Raw genomic sequence first — 15315 nt, 5'->3', positions numbered from 1 at the left:
CAACCCTTGTGCATAAGTCTCCGCACTTGTATGCAAGAGATCATGCGAGAAAAACTCCTCCATCTAGATGGCTCGAAGAGAAACTGTTCCATGCCCAAAGGTCTTACCAACACTGACCTTTTCTGGAAATCGATAAGAACTCTGTTCTTTGTCAGCCAATCCATTCCCAAAATGATATCAAACTCTGGCAGCGGCAACACAATCAAATCGACATACATTAGGTGGCCTTGCAGCTCGGGATCGATGTCCCTGACCACGCTAGTAGCTGACAATTCTTCCCCTGATGGGACTGTCACTGAATAGCTCACGTCGAGTCCAATAGACTTGACGTCCAGGTGACTAGCGAATGTCTTTGAAATAAAAGAGTGGGTGGCTCCTGAGTCTATCAGGGCCTTCGTGGCTACTCTCTTTATGAAAATGTTTCCTGTGAGACGTCAGCACAACACAAAAACTTATATCCCAACAATTTTAATATTAACCTCAAGCACAGTAGAAAACCTCTACCCAAGTCACCAAAATACTACTAGCACACTAATAATCCCAACTAAAATTTGAAACATGCATGGCAAAACAATACTGCGCTTATTTAAATAAGTTTACATGTCAGTAATGTCGTGTCTTGGTTCGCCTCTTGAGCATGCATGGCGAACACTCTTCCCTGGGTTGGCTGCCTCCATGGTGGACATTCCTTCAGCATGTGGTCACTGGCTCCACATTTAAAGCACTTTCCTGACCCATATAAACATTGTCTCGGGTGCTGGCGGTTGCACTTCGGGCACACCGGGTGCTCACCCGGCCTCTGGGGCGCCTTCTGCTGAGGGACAGGACCCTTGCCCTTCGGTGGTCCCTGAAATGGCTTCTTCCCTGGCTGTTCCTGGAAGGGCCTCTTAAACTATGGTCGCTGCTGCTGCTGCTGCGGTGCCTGATAGGGCCTCTTGCCTACATGTCAACCTCAATATCTCGCTGATCATGTTCTGCCGCCAAAGCTCTAGACACGGCAACTGCATAGGTAGTAGGACCAGCAACCCTCACATCATGGCGCAAGATCGGCCGCAACCCGTCCATGAAATGCCTCAGCTTCCCCTGGGCATCATTAGCTATCAGGGGCACAAAGTGACACCCCCTTTCAAACTCTCTAGCAAAGTCTGCCACACTGCTATCTCCCTGACGCAGCGTCATGAACTCCCTAGTCAATCTGGATAGTACTTCTTCAGTGAAGTACTTGGAGTAAAAGACCTCCTTAAAGCCATCCCCGAAAAGGGTCTGCAAATTCACTGCTATGGACGCGCTCTCCCACCACAGTCTGGCGTTCCCGGTCAGTAAAAATGTGGCACACCTGACCCTATCTGCATCTGGCAGCTCCATAAAGGCAAAAATCACCTCGATGGATTTAATCCATCCCTCGGCTATCATCGGATCAGTTGTCCCCAAAAACTCCTTTGGGCTCATCCGCGTGAACCCCTCCTCGTACACCGCCTCTGATCTGGGCCTAACCCCCGTATCAACTGCAGCCTAGTTCCCCGCAAATTGTACGAAGAACTGAGTCATACCTGCAAGCATCTGTGCTTGCATATCTGGCGGTGGAGGAGGAGGAGCGTCTCTCCCCTCCTCTTGGGCCTCTCTATTCTCTTCTCTTGCTTCCCAGTTAATCAAGCGTCTAGGAAGCATACTATTCCAACAATTTATCCAACACGTAAACCCAATATGCATGAACATAATATCAATAGCATAAGATGCACGTAAATTGAACTTAAAACATGGACATGCTGAAATCATGACTTAATGCTTAATACATAACATAATTCAAAACTTTAAAACTTACAGACTTGAGGTGTGGCTTCATGAGATTCTCGCAAGTGGCAGTAGGCATAACCCTTTACAAGAACACCGCTCTGATAGCAACTGTAACGTACCGTACTTTACACTACTTGAAATTTTTGCGGAAAAATAAACATTTTCTTAAATATGAAATAAACTTTCGAATTTGCATTAAAATGTCTCGTTCAACTAAAAACATTTGCTATAAACCAACCACACTCAAGTTTGCCAACCATCTAAAAGTATTTGCAATAAACGATCACCATGGAAATTTTGCTAACGAAAATACTTGTTTTAGGACATCGTAAACAAACATGAAATCAGAGTATTTGAAACTTTCATAAATTCTTAAAAACATGGCGGTCCTCGGGTTTAGCCTCCCGCACAGTCCAAGCCAACTCACTGGTCCTCACCCCTCGTTTCCTCAAATGCATCCTCACCTGCATCGATCAAGTCTAATGAGTCTAAAGACTCAACACGTATAAACTGGAAGTAGCAAGTAATACGTAATAAAATCACATACAACTTTAAAATAGAACATACATACTTGAACTTTAACATATGCGTGTGAAAGCTTGATCTTACATACATTACATAGACGTGCCATAACGTGAAACTTTTCTTAAACATGCTTGCATACTTGTACATACTTGAACATACATACTTCATAATTTTACGTAGAGGCATGTTTCAAAACAAGTGACCCATACATAAATACGTTTGATCAGACTAAATCACAGTACTTGGCTGACAGGGAAGATCCACTGCCACATACATGAGATTCTCGTTCATGCTTTAACGGGTGGATCAGTCCCTGGTCATGCTTTACCGCTTTCCAATCCTGATCTAAACCCGTTCATGCTTTAACGGGGTGGAGAGGTCCTCGGCCACGTTCACCGACTTCCAAACCCATACATAATTTGGTCACAAGACATTTAGCATACATCAAAAACTTAAAATATTTTCTTTTGCACGTCATTATACTTACTTGGTGTTGAGGGATTTGTTGGATCTCGCTTGGGCCACTGCTGCAACATACTAACATGAGTTCGAATACTTAACTTGCATAACTTAGACGTAGGTACTCGAGCTCACCACCGAATTAAATAAATCGCTTATGACCTTCTAGATCACTCGGGACTTGACCTCGTTTAATCATCGTACTAAACCATGACATAAAACCCCAAAGCAACCAATATAATATTTCCCAAAACTGGAGTACACGGACCCCGTGCCCAGGTCCGGCTACAGGTCCGTGTAGGTTCTGTAAAATTTGTCTCGAAAACCAAATAGACTATGAATCAATACCTCGAGACCCATCGTAGGACACTACGGTATTGACTCCAACCCATACAAGCCATTAAAATTGCCACCAAACTCGACAAACAACAATAAATGACGCAAACCCGAATTTCGACACCGTTTTCTTCCTACGACTTCTAATGAATTCAATTGCCTGTCGACACTAACTGACCCATCAAAGGCAATCCCAACACCATCTTCAACATACCTAAATGCAGCAGCGATAACCCGTTAATCCCCAACGAAGCCTGCAACAAGAAATCCTCAAGAACTCATCAATAACACATTTTCAGAAAACATAGTTTGAGCAGTCCCACGAAAAACATCATAACTCTCTCAGTTTGTATCCAAATATTTCGAATTTTATATCAAATCGAAGGTATCAAAAAGTACTACGATTTTATGTTGAAAAGTTTTTCAAAATCATGACCAAAAAATCGCAGTAATTCAAAATACAGTGAAAAATGAAATTTCAGATCTAAAAATTATTTCAAAACTGATCCAACCAATCTTCCGCTCAAACTTGCACATCATATGTGGATTTTACGCATCAAAAACATCACAACGCATAATATGACTAGATCGACGCAAGAAAAAACAGAATATATGTGCCTTTAAATCTTTAACGTTACCGAAACGACGACTCCGACGCGGGAAGGAAGCGAGGGTTGATCCGGGACGATCGTGCAACGATTTTCTTGAAATAAAACTCACGAAAATTGCTGGAGATTTAAAAGGAGAGGGGCGGCTGTTCTTGCTTCAAGGAACCCTAGTTTTCTTCTTTCAAAATATGAAAATCTGAATGAAATGATTAGGGGAAGTGTGTGTGCAAGTCTATCGTGTGTGTGTGTGTGTGTCGGCTGTGTGTGCTTGTGTTTTGACAAATTAGGGAAATTATTTTGCTCAATTACACAATTAACCATGCTAAACAAAATACTAATTAAAATGTCAATGAAATGTTAATTTTCACTACTAAGCAAAATCTCCTACTTTAAAATAAATTGCACAATTGCTAAACTTTTAAAAGCTTAAAATCCTAAAATCACTAAATAAATAAATTAGGCTTTAAAATGCTAAAACCTAATAAATTATTTAAAATGCCCCATCCATAACTTAAAATAAAACACTACGTTTAAAATTTCCAAACTCGTCGCCGGTCTCTTCTCCTCGATCCCGTATCGGATGATCGCCTGAAACATGAAACTCAAGGAAATATTTTTAACGTGCATCACGTAAACATAAACAATTTAAAATAATGAAGTTTCATAAAACATGCTTCACCCAAATCATTTTAAATTTAAATAAATGATTTAACAATTAAATAAATGCATGGGTTTTTACGTGTACTGATTTTAGACTCTACAGTGGCTACGGGATGAGAACGTCTCAAGTAACAGTAAAAACACAATGGAAGAAAGTTTTAATAATTGGAAAATGGGCTGAAATCTCAGGGAAGATCAAGGGATATCCAAAGATTTGACTCCCCATCATTCAGGAACTCAATTGGTGGTTGCCAATTTGAATATCATTTCGGATAATGAGGAAATCAATGCACCCGAGATTGTAGGCAATCAAGAAGATGAAAATATAGAACTGACCATGCATGATGATAAGAAGAGGAGACGAGATGGGCTGCTGTAAGAAGCCCAAGTTAAAATTATGGACATGGAATCCTCCAATTCTGCGCAAGACGAGATTGATAAGCTTCCTAATCACCCAAAGCTCCCAAGTGACCATTTTTTAAAGGCAGGCCTGGAACACCAGGCTCGTCGAGAAAGATGGATATCCTGAGTTGGAACTGCCGAGGCCTTGGCCATCCTCGTGCAGTTCCAATCTTTTGAGAGCTTATTAAATCTCACAAGGCCGATTGGTGTTCTCATCTGAAACATTAGTGCATGCTGTGAAGATTGAAGAAATAAGGGTGAAGGTAAGATTTGCTGGTGCTTTCTCCGTGGATAGGTTTGGTCGAAGTGGCGGTCTAGCAGTTTTATGGAAACAAACAGTGGATTGTAATATAACAGGATTCTCTCGTAACCATATACATATAGAAGTTGATTCGGATAACATCTCAAGATGGCGCCTTACAGGCTTCTATGGATTCCTTGAAAAGGGAAAGAGACCGGAGTCTTGGGCTTTACTCTGCTCTCTCAGTACTCAATCTACTCTGCCCTGGTGCATTATTGGCGATTCTAATGATCTCTTGAGCCCAGATGATAAGAAATTAAAGCATGAACATCCACAATGGTTGTACACTGGATTTAGGCAAGCGGTAATGTGTAGTGGACTCTCGGATTTACCATTAGTAGGGTACCCGTTCACGTGGGAAAGAGGGAAAGGGACGACCACAGCAGTTGAAGAACGCCTCGATCGTGCTCTAGCAACATCCTCTTGGATGAAAAAGTTTCCCACTGCACAGCTCCATAACCTATGCGCTTCTGTGTCAGATCATTCACCGATCCTCATAAATACCACACCTCGTATGCAAATGGGCAGAGCTCGTGATTTTATGTTCGAAAACAAATGGCTTAAAGAAACAGACTTACAATCTTTTATTACTTCCATTTGAGAGAACAGCGAATGTGACAATATCATGGAAAAAATGGAGTTATTGTCTACTAAGCTAGCTGAGTGGGGTCGAAAGAAAAATCGAATTTTCAAAGATGATATCAAACAGTGCAAAAAGAATATTGAGAGGCTTCGACTGTCTGATAGTGAAGAAGACGCAATTGGGACTCACAAAAATTAAGTGTAAACTCACCAAGCTAATCACTCAGGAAGAGCTTCATTGGAAGCAAAGAGCGAAGGAGTATTGGCTCAAATATGGAGACCTTAACACACAATTCTTTCACTCAGTGGCTACGCAAATAAAAGAATAAAATCGAATCAAATTGCTTGACGATGACAATGGGGTAAGGCACTCAAACATTAGGGATATTTGTAAGGTTCTCTCGACATATTTCGAGAATTTATTCGAGGAAGCTGATGCATTCTATGAGCACGTCATGCAAGTGGTAGATAGAGTGGTCACAGACGAAGTAAACGAAAGGTTAACAAAATAAACAAATGGGATTAAGATGATTCTTGGACCCGTAGAAAGTTGATGATAATATCTACAATATTGGTGACAAGCATTAGATAAAAATCTTCTCACAATTGGGATCAAATTAAGCAACAAATAAAGTTTTACCATGCTCTAGCATTTTGATATATTTCTCGAATTACCTTGTCAAATGGTGAAAAAAATACCACAATTCAAACAACTCAATTATCTACATGTTTTGTTTTATGTGGAAAAGAAAATTCGTATGGGAAGATTTTCAAAAGTGATGTGTATGATGACATAATTTCTTGGAACACCAATGAAGACTTATGTGTAAAAAAATAATATTTTATTTGTGGTTGTCTCCTCAAATTTGGCAATAAATAGGGGTGCATTGTAATGTATTGAGATATCCTTCATTTTATGAACAAACCTTTGAGTTCATAATATTTATCTCTTTGTTTTTCCTTTATTTCTTCATTTAAATATAATTAGCATGTTAATTTCATATTCAAAGTTTTAAACTTTGAATAATGAGTAGCTAACTTACCAAAGTTGAGATGAAAAGGTGAAACTATTGGTATGATAATAAGGTTATTAAAAGTTAATAATCTATGTTTTATATTATTTAATCATTATTTATTCTTTATGTTTCTTTAAGCATTATTATACCCTACTTATAAGTGGGAGTTTTGATTTATTGTTGCTATATGTTACACTAAATTCTTGGAACCATTTAAATATTAGTTTGGTGTTACCAACAATTTAAAGTGGATGTCTTGATATATTATATATGAATATATCATAATATTAATATATTGGTACCATTTAAATATTTGTTTGGTTTTACCAATCATTTAAAGTGGATGCATTGATTTATTATATATCAATATATCATAATATTAATTTCTTGATAACATTTAAATGTTAGTTTGGTTTTACCAACCATTTAAAATGAGAACTTTTATTTAGTGTTTACAAATATATATAGCACAATAAATACTTGAAAAAATTTATAAGTTTTGGTATATATACTTATAAAATAATAATATATAACATAATATAAATATGATTATTTAATATATTGGAACCATTTTATTAAGTGGATTTCAATAATATTTATTAATATTAATTTTTTTAAAATACCAAGAGTGGATCCTTTAATCTCAACTATTTAAATTAAAATTTGAACAATTAAAAATTACCAATTAAAGATTCAAACAATTAAAAGAAAAAAACAATAACAAAACAAAAAAACATTGTAGTGGACTTGTAATTACCTTAGCTTCTCTGTAAATACGATATCAGATTCACCGAATTATACTACTTGTGGACAACCTACTCTTGAGAGTGCAACAATCAAAGTCGCATCACAATCCGGAAAAGCCTCGAGTAGAATCCCAAATCACCCCGTGTAAGGCCCGAGATTTTAGTTACAGTAATCTGAGATTAATCTGAAATGATTTGGAAATCATTAATACATTATGGGTAAGTGAGAGGTGATTAAAGACGAAACAGATCAGACCGGGAAAGACGAGAACAGACTAGAAACACATGTGCGAGGGTGTGCCTTCGCGCACATGCGCGGCGTGTAAGCGCGCACATGCGCAGAATGTCCAGAACCTTGGGCGCATATGCGCCGAGATGGGCGCGCATATGCGCGAGTATTGAAACGCCGAGACAGTAGGTCTCGCGCATATGCGCGACTTGGGTGCGCGCATATGCGCGAGCAGTCCAGAAGCCAACGTTTTGGAACAGAAGCTTTGGCGCATATGCGCCGGATTGAGGCGCGCATATGCGCCAGTAGTTGCGAAGTCTATGCGAGTAACTCCAGAGAGTCTCGCGCATATGCGCGAGGCAATGTGCGGGATATATGCGGAGACAGTAGGTCTCGCGCATATGCGCGATGTCAGTGCGCGCATATGCGCGAGTAGTCCAGTAGCTGGATAAGGCTTCCGGCGCATATGCGCGGACTTTGAGCGTGCATATGCGCGAGTCATGCAGAACAAGAACATGCCACGTTTCTATCATGCACGAGTTATGTATATATTTATATGTGCATACAAACGTAAATGTGGCAAGAAGAAACGAGAAAAGGGTCGAGGAAGTTTGCCAAAAATCCTTACGCCTTTTGTGAAAGATCCGCCCGTCTGAATTGTAATCCGACTTCAGTACTGTGTTCCTATCAACGCAGGCTACAACTGGACGTAAGTTTTGTTACGTTTTGATATGTCTTGAAATTATGATATTGCCAGAATTGAATGGAATTCATATATGATGTTCTTGACATGTTAGACATCATAGATGCGAAGTCAGATTAAAGAACAGACTGATTATGGAATTGTTATGAATTTTGGAGTCGATTTGATTGAGAATCGATATCAGAGTTATATTATTGTTGAAATTATGAGTTATATCGATAGTGATTATGAGTTCTGGTATTATATCTGTGGTGTTGGAATTGACGGGGTTATCGAGACTGTATTGTTATGCCGTCAAAACATCCGTAAATTGATATTAATCAGGCTCGGTATTGGTTGAGATGGTATCATATGTCGATTTGCATTGATCAGATTATGTTTTGATTTGAGTATTAATCAGAACAGGTTTTGAACTGAGTTATATACTGATATTGTATCTATTCGATTGTCATTATCAGATTGGGTATGGACAGAGTTGAATTCGGGACTTCGTCTTCGTCGGACCGAGAAGATAAATGTATAAATTAATGTTGAGTTGGGATTGCACAACTCGAGTGAGGTTTGGCTCGAGTTTCCCTAAATCACATACTGTACCTTATTGTATTGATTTGATTGACGTACTTGTTCTCTGGATTCATAGACAGCAGGTATTAGACGAGTAGTCTTGTGACAGAAGTGCCTGATAGTTGTGGGATCACCACGGGCACATTGCACGATGTCACAAGATAGTGTATTGGCGATTGTGCCAAAGTCTGTCACCGGATGTTTGGCTATCGATGTGGATAGAATTATAACTTCTTCTATTATTGATGAACGATATTATATCGATGTGGATAGAATCGGAGCTTCTTCTATTACTGGTGATCGGTACCGTATCGATGTGGATAGAATCATAACTTCTTCTATTACTGGTGATCGATATTATATCGATGTGGATAGAATCGGAGTTCTTTCTATTACTGGTGATCGATACTATACCGATGTGGATATAATACGAGCTTCTTCTATTACTGGTGATCGATACCATATCGATGTGGATAGAATTGGTATTTCTTCTATTACTGGTGATCGATACCCTATCGACGTGGATAGAACTGGAGTCTTTTCTATTACTGTTGGTCGATATGGGAATGCTAACTTCTGAAAACTGGGATCCCTAGACTAGGATTGAGTCTAGTCTTAAATTTGGAGTCATGAGTCTAATTGACAGTTATATTGATTCATATTAATTATGTTCCTGAATATGGTACATATTGATTTATGTTCCTGATGATGATACATGTTTAGAATAGGATTTATTCTTGATATGGATTTATATTCTGATCTGAATACATGTTAGACATATCTGTTATATGCTTTTATATTGTCTTTATGATTGCATGTATACATGATTTATACTGAGAATATAATTCTCACCGGAGTTATCCGGCTGTTGTCTTGTTTGTATGTGTACATGGCAACAGGTGGGATAGGATCAGGGTCAAGAAGAGAAAGAGGCTGGACTAGATAGCGTGGAGATCCGGGCTTCGAAGCAACTTAGGATTCAGCACGGAGATATAGTTGAACCTAGTTGAATTCTTGTAGATAATACAAGAATTGTATGTTATGTTTAATATGTAATTTGAATCGAATTACATTACGTTTCCGCTTTGTATTTTAAAAAAAAAATTAGACCCTGTTTATTATAATTGTTTAAATTATTCCTAAAGACGATTAAGGAACTGATTAGCGTCCGGGTCCCCACACCCCGGGACTTTAATCTCTAAAGGTTGTTGATTTAATGGTACCATTTACACATGAATGGGATACAGAGTTCATTGAAGAAATTTTATGTGCACGAGACACCTCATAAATCACAAATATTCCCCTTATGACCAACGTTCCGGATGTTCAAATTTGGAGCTACACCAAAGATGGTAATTATACAGTGAGATCGAGGTATCATCTAGTCATGAACATCATCTACACAGGAAGAGGAAACAATACAACTAGTGCATGGAATAAATTATGGGACTTAAATATGCCACCCAAGGGTAAAACTTTCGCATGGCGTATGGTGCGGAATTGGCTCCGTACAATAATAAATCTTCAAAACAAGCATCTTCTGGTCCCAACCACATGCGTAAACTATAACTCCATGCTAGAACGACCTTGGCAACTATCTATACATGCCAATTTGCTCAAGCTTCTTGGGAGCTATCTCCCATGAAGATCGAAGTCAATTCATCTCCCCCCGAGATCGAGGATTTTGATGATTGGTTCTTTAACATCCTGGAAAGTTTGGATTTCGAGAGGAGGTGGATTTTGTAATGATTTTTTGGGGAATCTGGCACTCACGTAATGAAAGAGTCTAGAACAACATTTCACTTTCCGCAATTCGGACGATTACATACGCCATTGACACACTTAATGAATGGCTTGCTGTAAGAAATTTAGAAAAACAGCCAAACTGTAAGGCCCGAGAATTTGATTACCGTAATCTGAGATTAATCTGGGATGATTTCTTGATTAATTGAAGTGATTATAGACGGAACGGAGTGGACCGGGAAAGACGAGAACAGACGCGAAACACATGTGCGAGGGTGTGCCTTCGCGCACATGCGCGGCGTGTAAACGCGCACATGCGCGGAATGTCCAGAACATTGGGCGCATATGAGCCGAGATGGGCGCGCATATGCGCAAGTATTGAAACGCCGAGACAGTAGGTCTCGCGCATATGCGCGACTTGGGTGCGCGCATATGCGCGAGCAGTCCAGTAGCCAACGTTTTGGAACAGAAGCTTTGGCGCATATGCGCCGGATTGAGGCGTGCATATGCGCCAGTAGTTGTGAAGCCGAGCATGGAGACCAGTAGGTCTCGCGCATATGCGCCATTCGGAGTCGCGCATATGCGCGAGACATGCAGATTGAGGAGTCGCCACGTTTCTTTGGCATGCAACATATGTTATATATATATATAAATAACAAACGTTAATTTCAGAAAAAAATCGAGGGAGAAGCTCGAGGAAAGGGAAAAAGGGTTCCAAATCGTAGAATTTCGATTTTTACGAGATCCGCCCGTCTGATTTTGAATCCGACTTCAGTATTAAGTTCCTATCAACGCAGGCTACAACTGGACGTAAGTTTTGTTACGTTTAGACATGTTCTGAAATTATGATGTTGTTGGAATTGAATACCCGTCATATATGATGTTCTTGACATGTTAGACATCATAGAATCGAAGTCAGATTAAGAAACGGACTGGTTATGGAATTGTTATGAATTTTGGAGTCGATTTGATTGAGAATCGATATCAGACTTATATTATCGTTGAAATTATGAGTTATATCGATAGTGATTATGAGTTCTGGTATTATATTTGTGATGTTGGGACTGACGGGGTTATCGAGACTGTATTGGTATACCGTCGAAACATCAGTTGATTGATATTGATCAGACTCGGTATTGGTTGAGATGGTATTGTGGTATCGTATGTCGATTGGCATTGATCCGATTATGTTTTGATTTGAGTATTGATCAGAACAGGTTTTGAACTGAGTTATATACTGATATTGTATCTATTCGATTGTCATTAGCAGATTGGGTATGGACAGAGTTGACTTCGATACTTCGTCTTCATCGGACTGAGAAGATAAAGGTATAAATTAATGTTGAGTTGGGATTGCACAACTCGAGTGAGGTTTGGCTCGAGTTTCCCTAAATCACATACTTTACCTTATTGTATTGATTTGATTGATGTACTTGTTCTCTTGATTGATAGACAGCAGGTATTAGACGAGTAATCTTGTGTCAGAAGTACCTGATAGTGGTGGGATCGCCACGGGCACATTGCACAATGTCACAAGATAGTGTGTTGGCAATTGTGCCAAAGTCTGTCACCGGATGTTTGGCTATCGATGTGGATAGAATTATAACTTCTTCTATTACTGATGATCGATATTATATCGATGTGGATAGAATCGGAGCTTCTTCTATTACTGGTGATCGGTATCGTATCGATGTGGATAGAATCATAACTTCTTCTATTACTGATGGTCGATATCATATCGATGTGGATAGAATCGGAGTTCTTTCTATTACTCGTGATCGATACTATATCGATGTGGATAGAATACGAGCTTCTTCTATTACTGGTGATCGATACCATATCGATGTGGATAGAATTGGTATTTCTTTTATTACTGGTGATCGATACCCTATCGACGTGGATAGAACTGAAGTCTTTTCTATTACTGTTGGTCGACATGGGAATGCTAACATCTGAAAACCGGGATCCCTAGACTAGGATTGAGTCTAGTCTTAAATGTGGAGTCATGAGTCTAATTGACAATTATATTGGTACATATTGATTTATGTTCCTGATGATGGTACATGTTTAGAATAGGATTTATTCTTGATATGGATTTATATTCTGATTTGAATACATGTTAGAAATATCTGTTATATGCTTTTATATTGTTTTTACGATTGCATATATACATGATTTATACTGAGAATGTAATTCTCACCGGAGTTATCCGACTGTTGTCTTGTTTGTATGTGTGCATGGCAACAGGTGGGATAGGATCAGGGTCAAGAAGAGAAAGAGACTGGACTAGATAGCATGGAGATCCGGGCTTCGAAGCAACTTAGGATTCAGCACTGATATATAGTTGAATCTAGTTGAATTCTTGTGGATAATACAAGAATTGTATATTTATGTTTAATATGTAATTTGAATTGAATTACATTACGTTTCCGCTTGTATTTAAAAAAAAAATTAGACCTTGTTTATTATAATTGTTTGAATTATTCCTAAAGACGATTAAGGAATGAATTAGCGTCCGGGTCCCCACACAAACCATCAGCCGAACTTGCGCACATATGTGGTCTGGAGGAAACCCATGGAAGACTTCTTCAAATGTAACATGGATGTGGGTTTTGGTACCGATAAAAGATCATTTGCGGTTGGTATGGTAATCAGGGACTCAAATGGCTCCTTCATAATTTGCAGAACCAGTCTCCACCATGGAGCAGCACTTGTAAAGGAAGCAAAAGCACTTGCAATAAGCTCTAAGCTGGATAAAAGAAATGGACTACGGCAAGGTAATAATGGAAACAGACTTAAAGATATCATCATATGCAATCCATTCTGACGCACCAGATCTTACTGAATTTGGCCTCACTATCACAGCCTATCATGCTAGCCGCTCATACATTGGTTAAAATAGCTCTCCAACAAGCTTGTTTTGATATTTCTATTGTTATGTCAATTTCTATTAGCACTATCATTATAAATGATTGTAACTCTCAAGTTGAAGTTTAATAAAAGATGCCGATTGATGTTCAATAAAAAAAAGTACGCAACAAGTACATTGAGATCTTAATTTATATTATGTTTATATAAAATATACATACACACACCATGTGTGAGACCCCGAGAATAAACAATAGTCCAATAACTTTTAAAATAGTTTTGATGACATTTTTGCAAATAAGTTGAAAAATAATCGATTTATTTTGATGGCATTTTTGTAAATAAGTTGAAAAATAATGAGTTAATTTTATGGGCAAATGAAATGAGATCAATTTCATTAGAAAGCTAATACATAGTACTAAAACTTTCATTTTTGAGTTTTGAAAAATTTGATCGTTTGACTTGTCCAAAGGGATATATCGGTGTTAAAATGTTAATTAATATAATATAATATTTAAAAAAAAGAGGATAAATTTGAAATTCACTTTCACGTGAATTTCATTCATTTCGACCTAATGTATAGCAGAGAGAGGAGAGAATAGATAACAGGGTTTTCGATTTCTCTTTTCAATCTTGCGACTTATCGGTTTATCCAATCGACTAACCGACTTTAGTTCTGGGATCGTTGACACGAGGTCTTCGATTTTAACGTAGAAGAGATGATTATAGTGATTTCATCTTGAATTATTCTTAATTTATTATAATTAAAGAATTTTAATCGTATTGTTGATTTTGAATGATGTTATTGATTGAAATGAATGTGTTATTGATGTAGATAGAATTTTATACTGATATCTTCAAGCTACATCGACTGGAACGAAAAATTGAGGTATGTTGCGACCGGGTAACATACTACAGGTATCTGAATTATATGATATATGCTTGAATGATTCGATTGAGAATACATGTCTATATGCCTTATTTGTTGAGTTTATGTGGCATACATGACATGCACGTTGAGCTATGATCTTTGGATACCCTAATATGATTTGATTTGATTCTGGGGTTTGTGAACACAATGCTATGTTTGGCATTAAATGGCCCTTAAAACATAGTCAATAGTGGCCCCGCTGATTGATTGAAATTTGGGATTTGATAGCTTATTATGACGTTATCATATGAGTATCCCTGATTGAGGCCGGTGTGCCAGCTCGAGCATTGATTTGATAGCGATTCGATTGATTTCGATATATGCTCAGTGGATGGGCTTTTGACCTGATACCTCCACGACATACATGCATTGCGTATCATATATCATTGTTTAGATATATGTGGTATATATTGTGGTTGTTTCAGATTGAGCTTTGCTTACCCCAGAGGGGGCTGTTGTTATCTTTGTGTGTGGCCAATGACAGGTACTCCAGGATATCAGGAGACCGGAGAGGGTACTTCTGGAGGGAGTCACAGTTTGAGCTGAGGTTTTATGTTTTGTTTCCCAATATATATATATGTATCTATATACCGGGGCATGTCCCGAAGATATGAGTTTATTTGTATGTAGTTGGTTTTGATTATGTGTGGGAATATTTTATGATGTGAGATGAAATACTATTTTTAGTATTCAAATAAGATGTTTTGGGCTCATTGTAAAGAAAATTTTAACTCGTTTTCCACTGTAATTAATTAATCCTAATAAAATTACATTGTAATAACGATTAGGAGCTAAGGACCCCACACAACATGGTATCAAAGCATAGCTGGGAATGCTCGATTGAGTCT

The 15315-nt window shown here is 38.4% G+C and overlaps 1 protein-coding gene across 1 annotated transcript; it reads left to right on the top strand.

Moving 5' to 3' along the window:
• The first annotated feature begins 4779 nt into the window (after positions 1-4779).
• Positions 4780-5686, top strand: LOC142520177 (uncharacterized). The gene is made up of 2 exons (XM_075623178.1): positions 4780-4849; positions 4983-5686. Exons 1-2 carry the CDS (start codon positions 4780-4782, stop codon positions 5684-5686), a joined length of 774 nt encoding a protein of 257 aa, XP_075479293.1.
• The last annotated feature ends 9629 nt before the right edge of the window (positions 5687-15315 follow it).

Source organism: Primulina tabacum, chromosome 12, assembly GCF_025594145.1.
Source record: "Primulina tabacum isolate GXHZ01 chromosome 12, ASM2559414v2, whole genome shotgun sequence".
NCBI lineage: Eukaryota > Viridiplantae > Streptophyta > Magnoliopsida > Lamiales > Gesneriaceae > Primulina > Primulina tabacum.
Note: the sequence above shows the minus strand (reverse complement) of the source record. Positions and strands in the feature narration are given on the sequence as shown.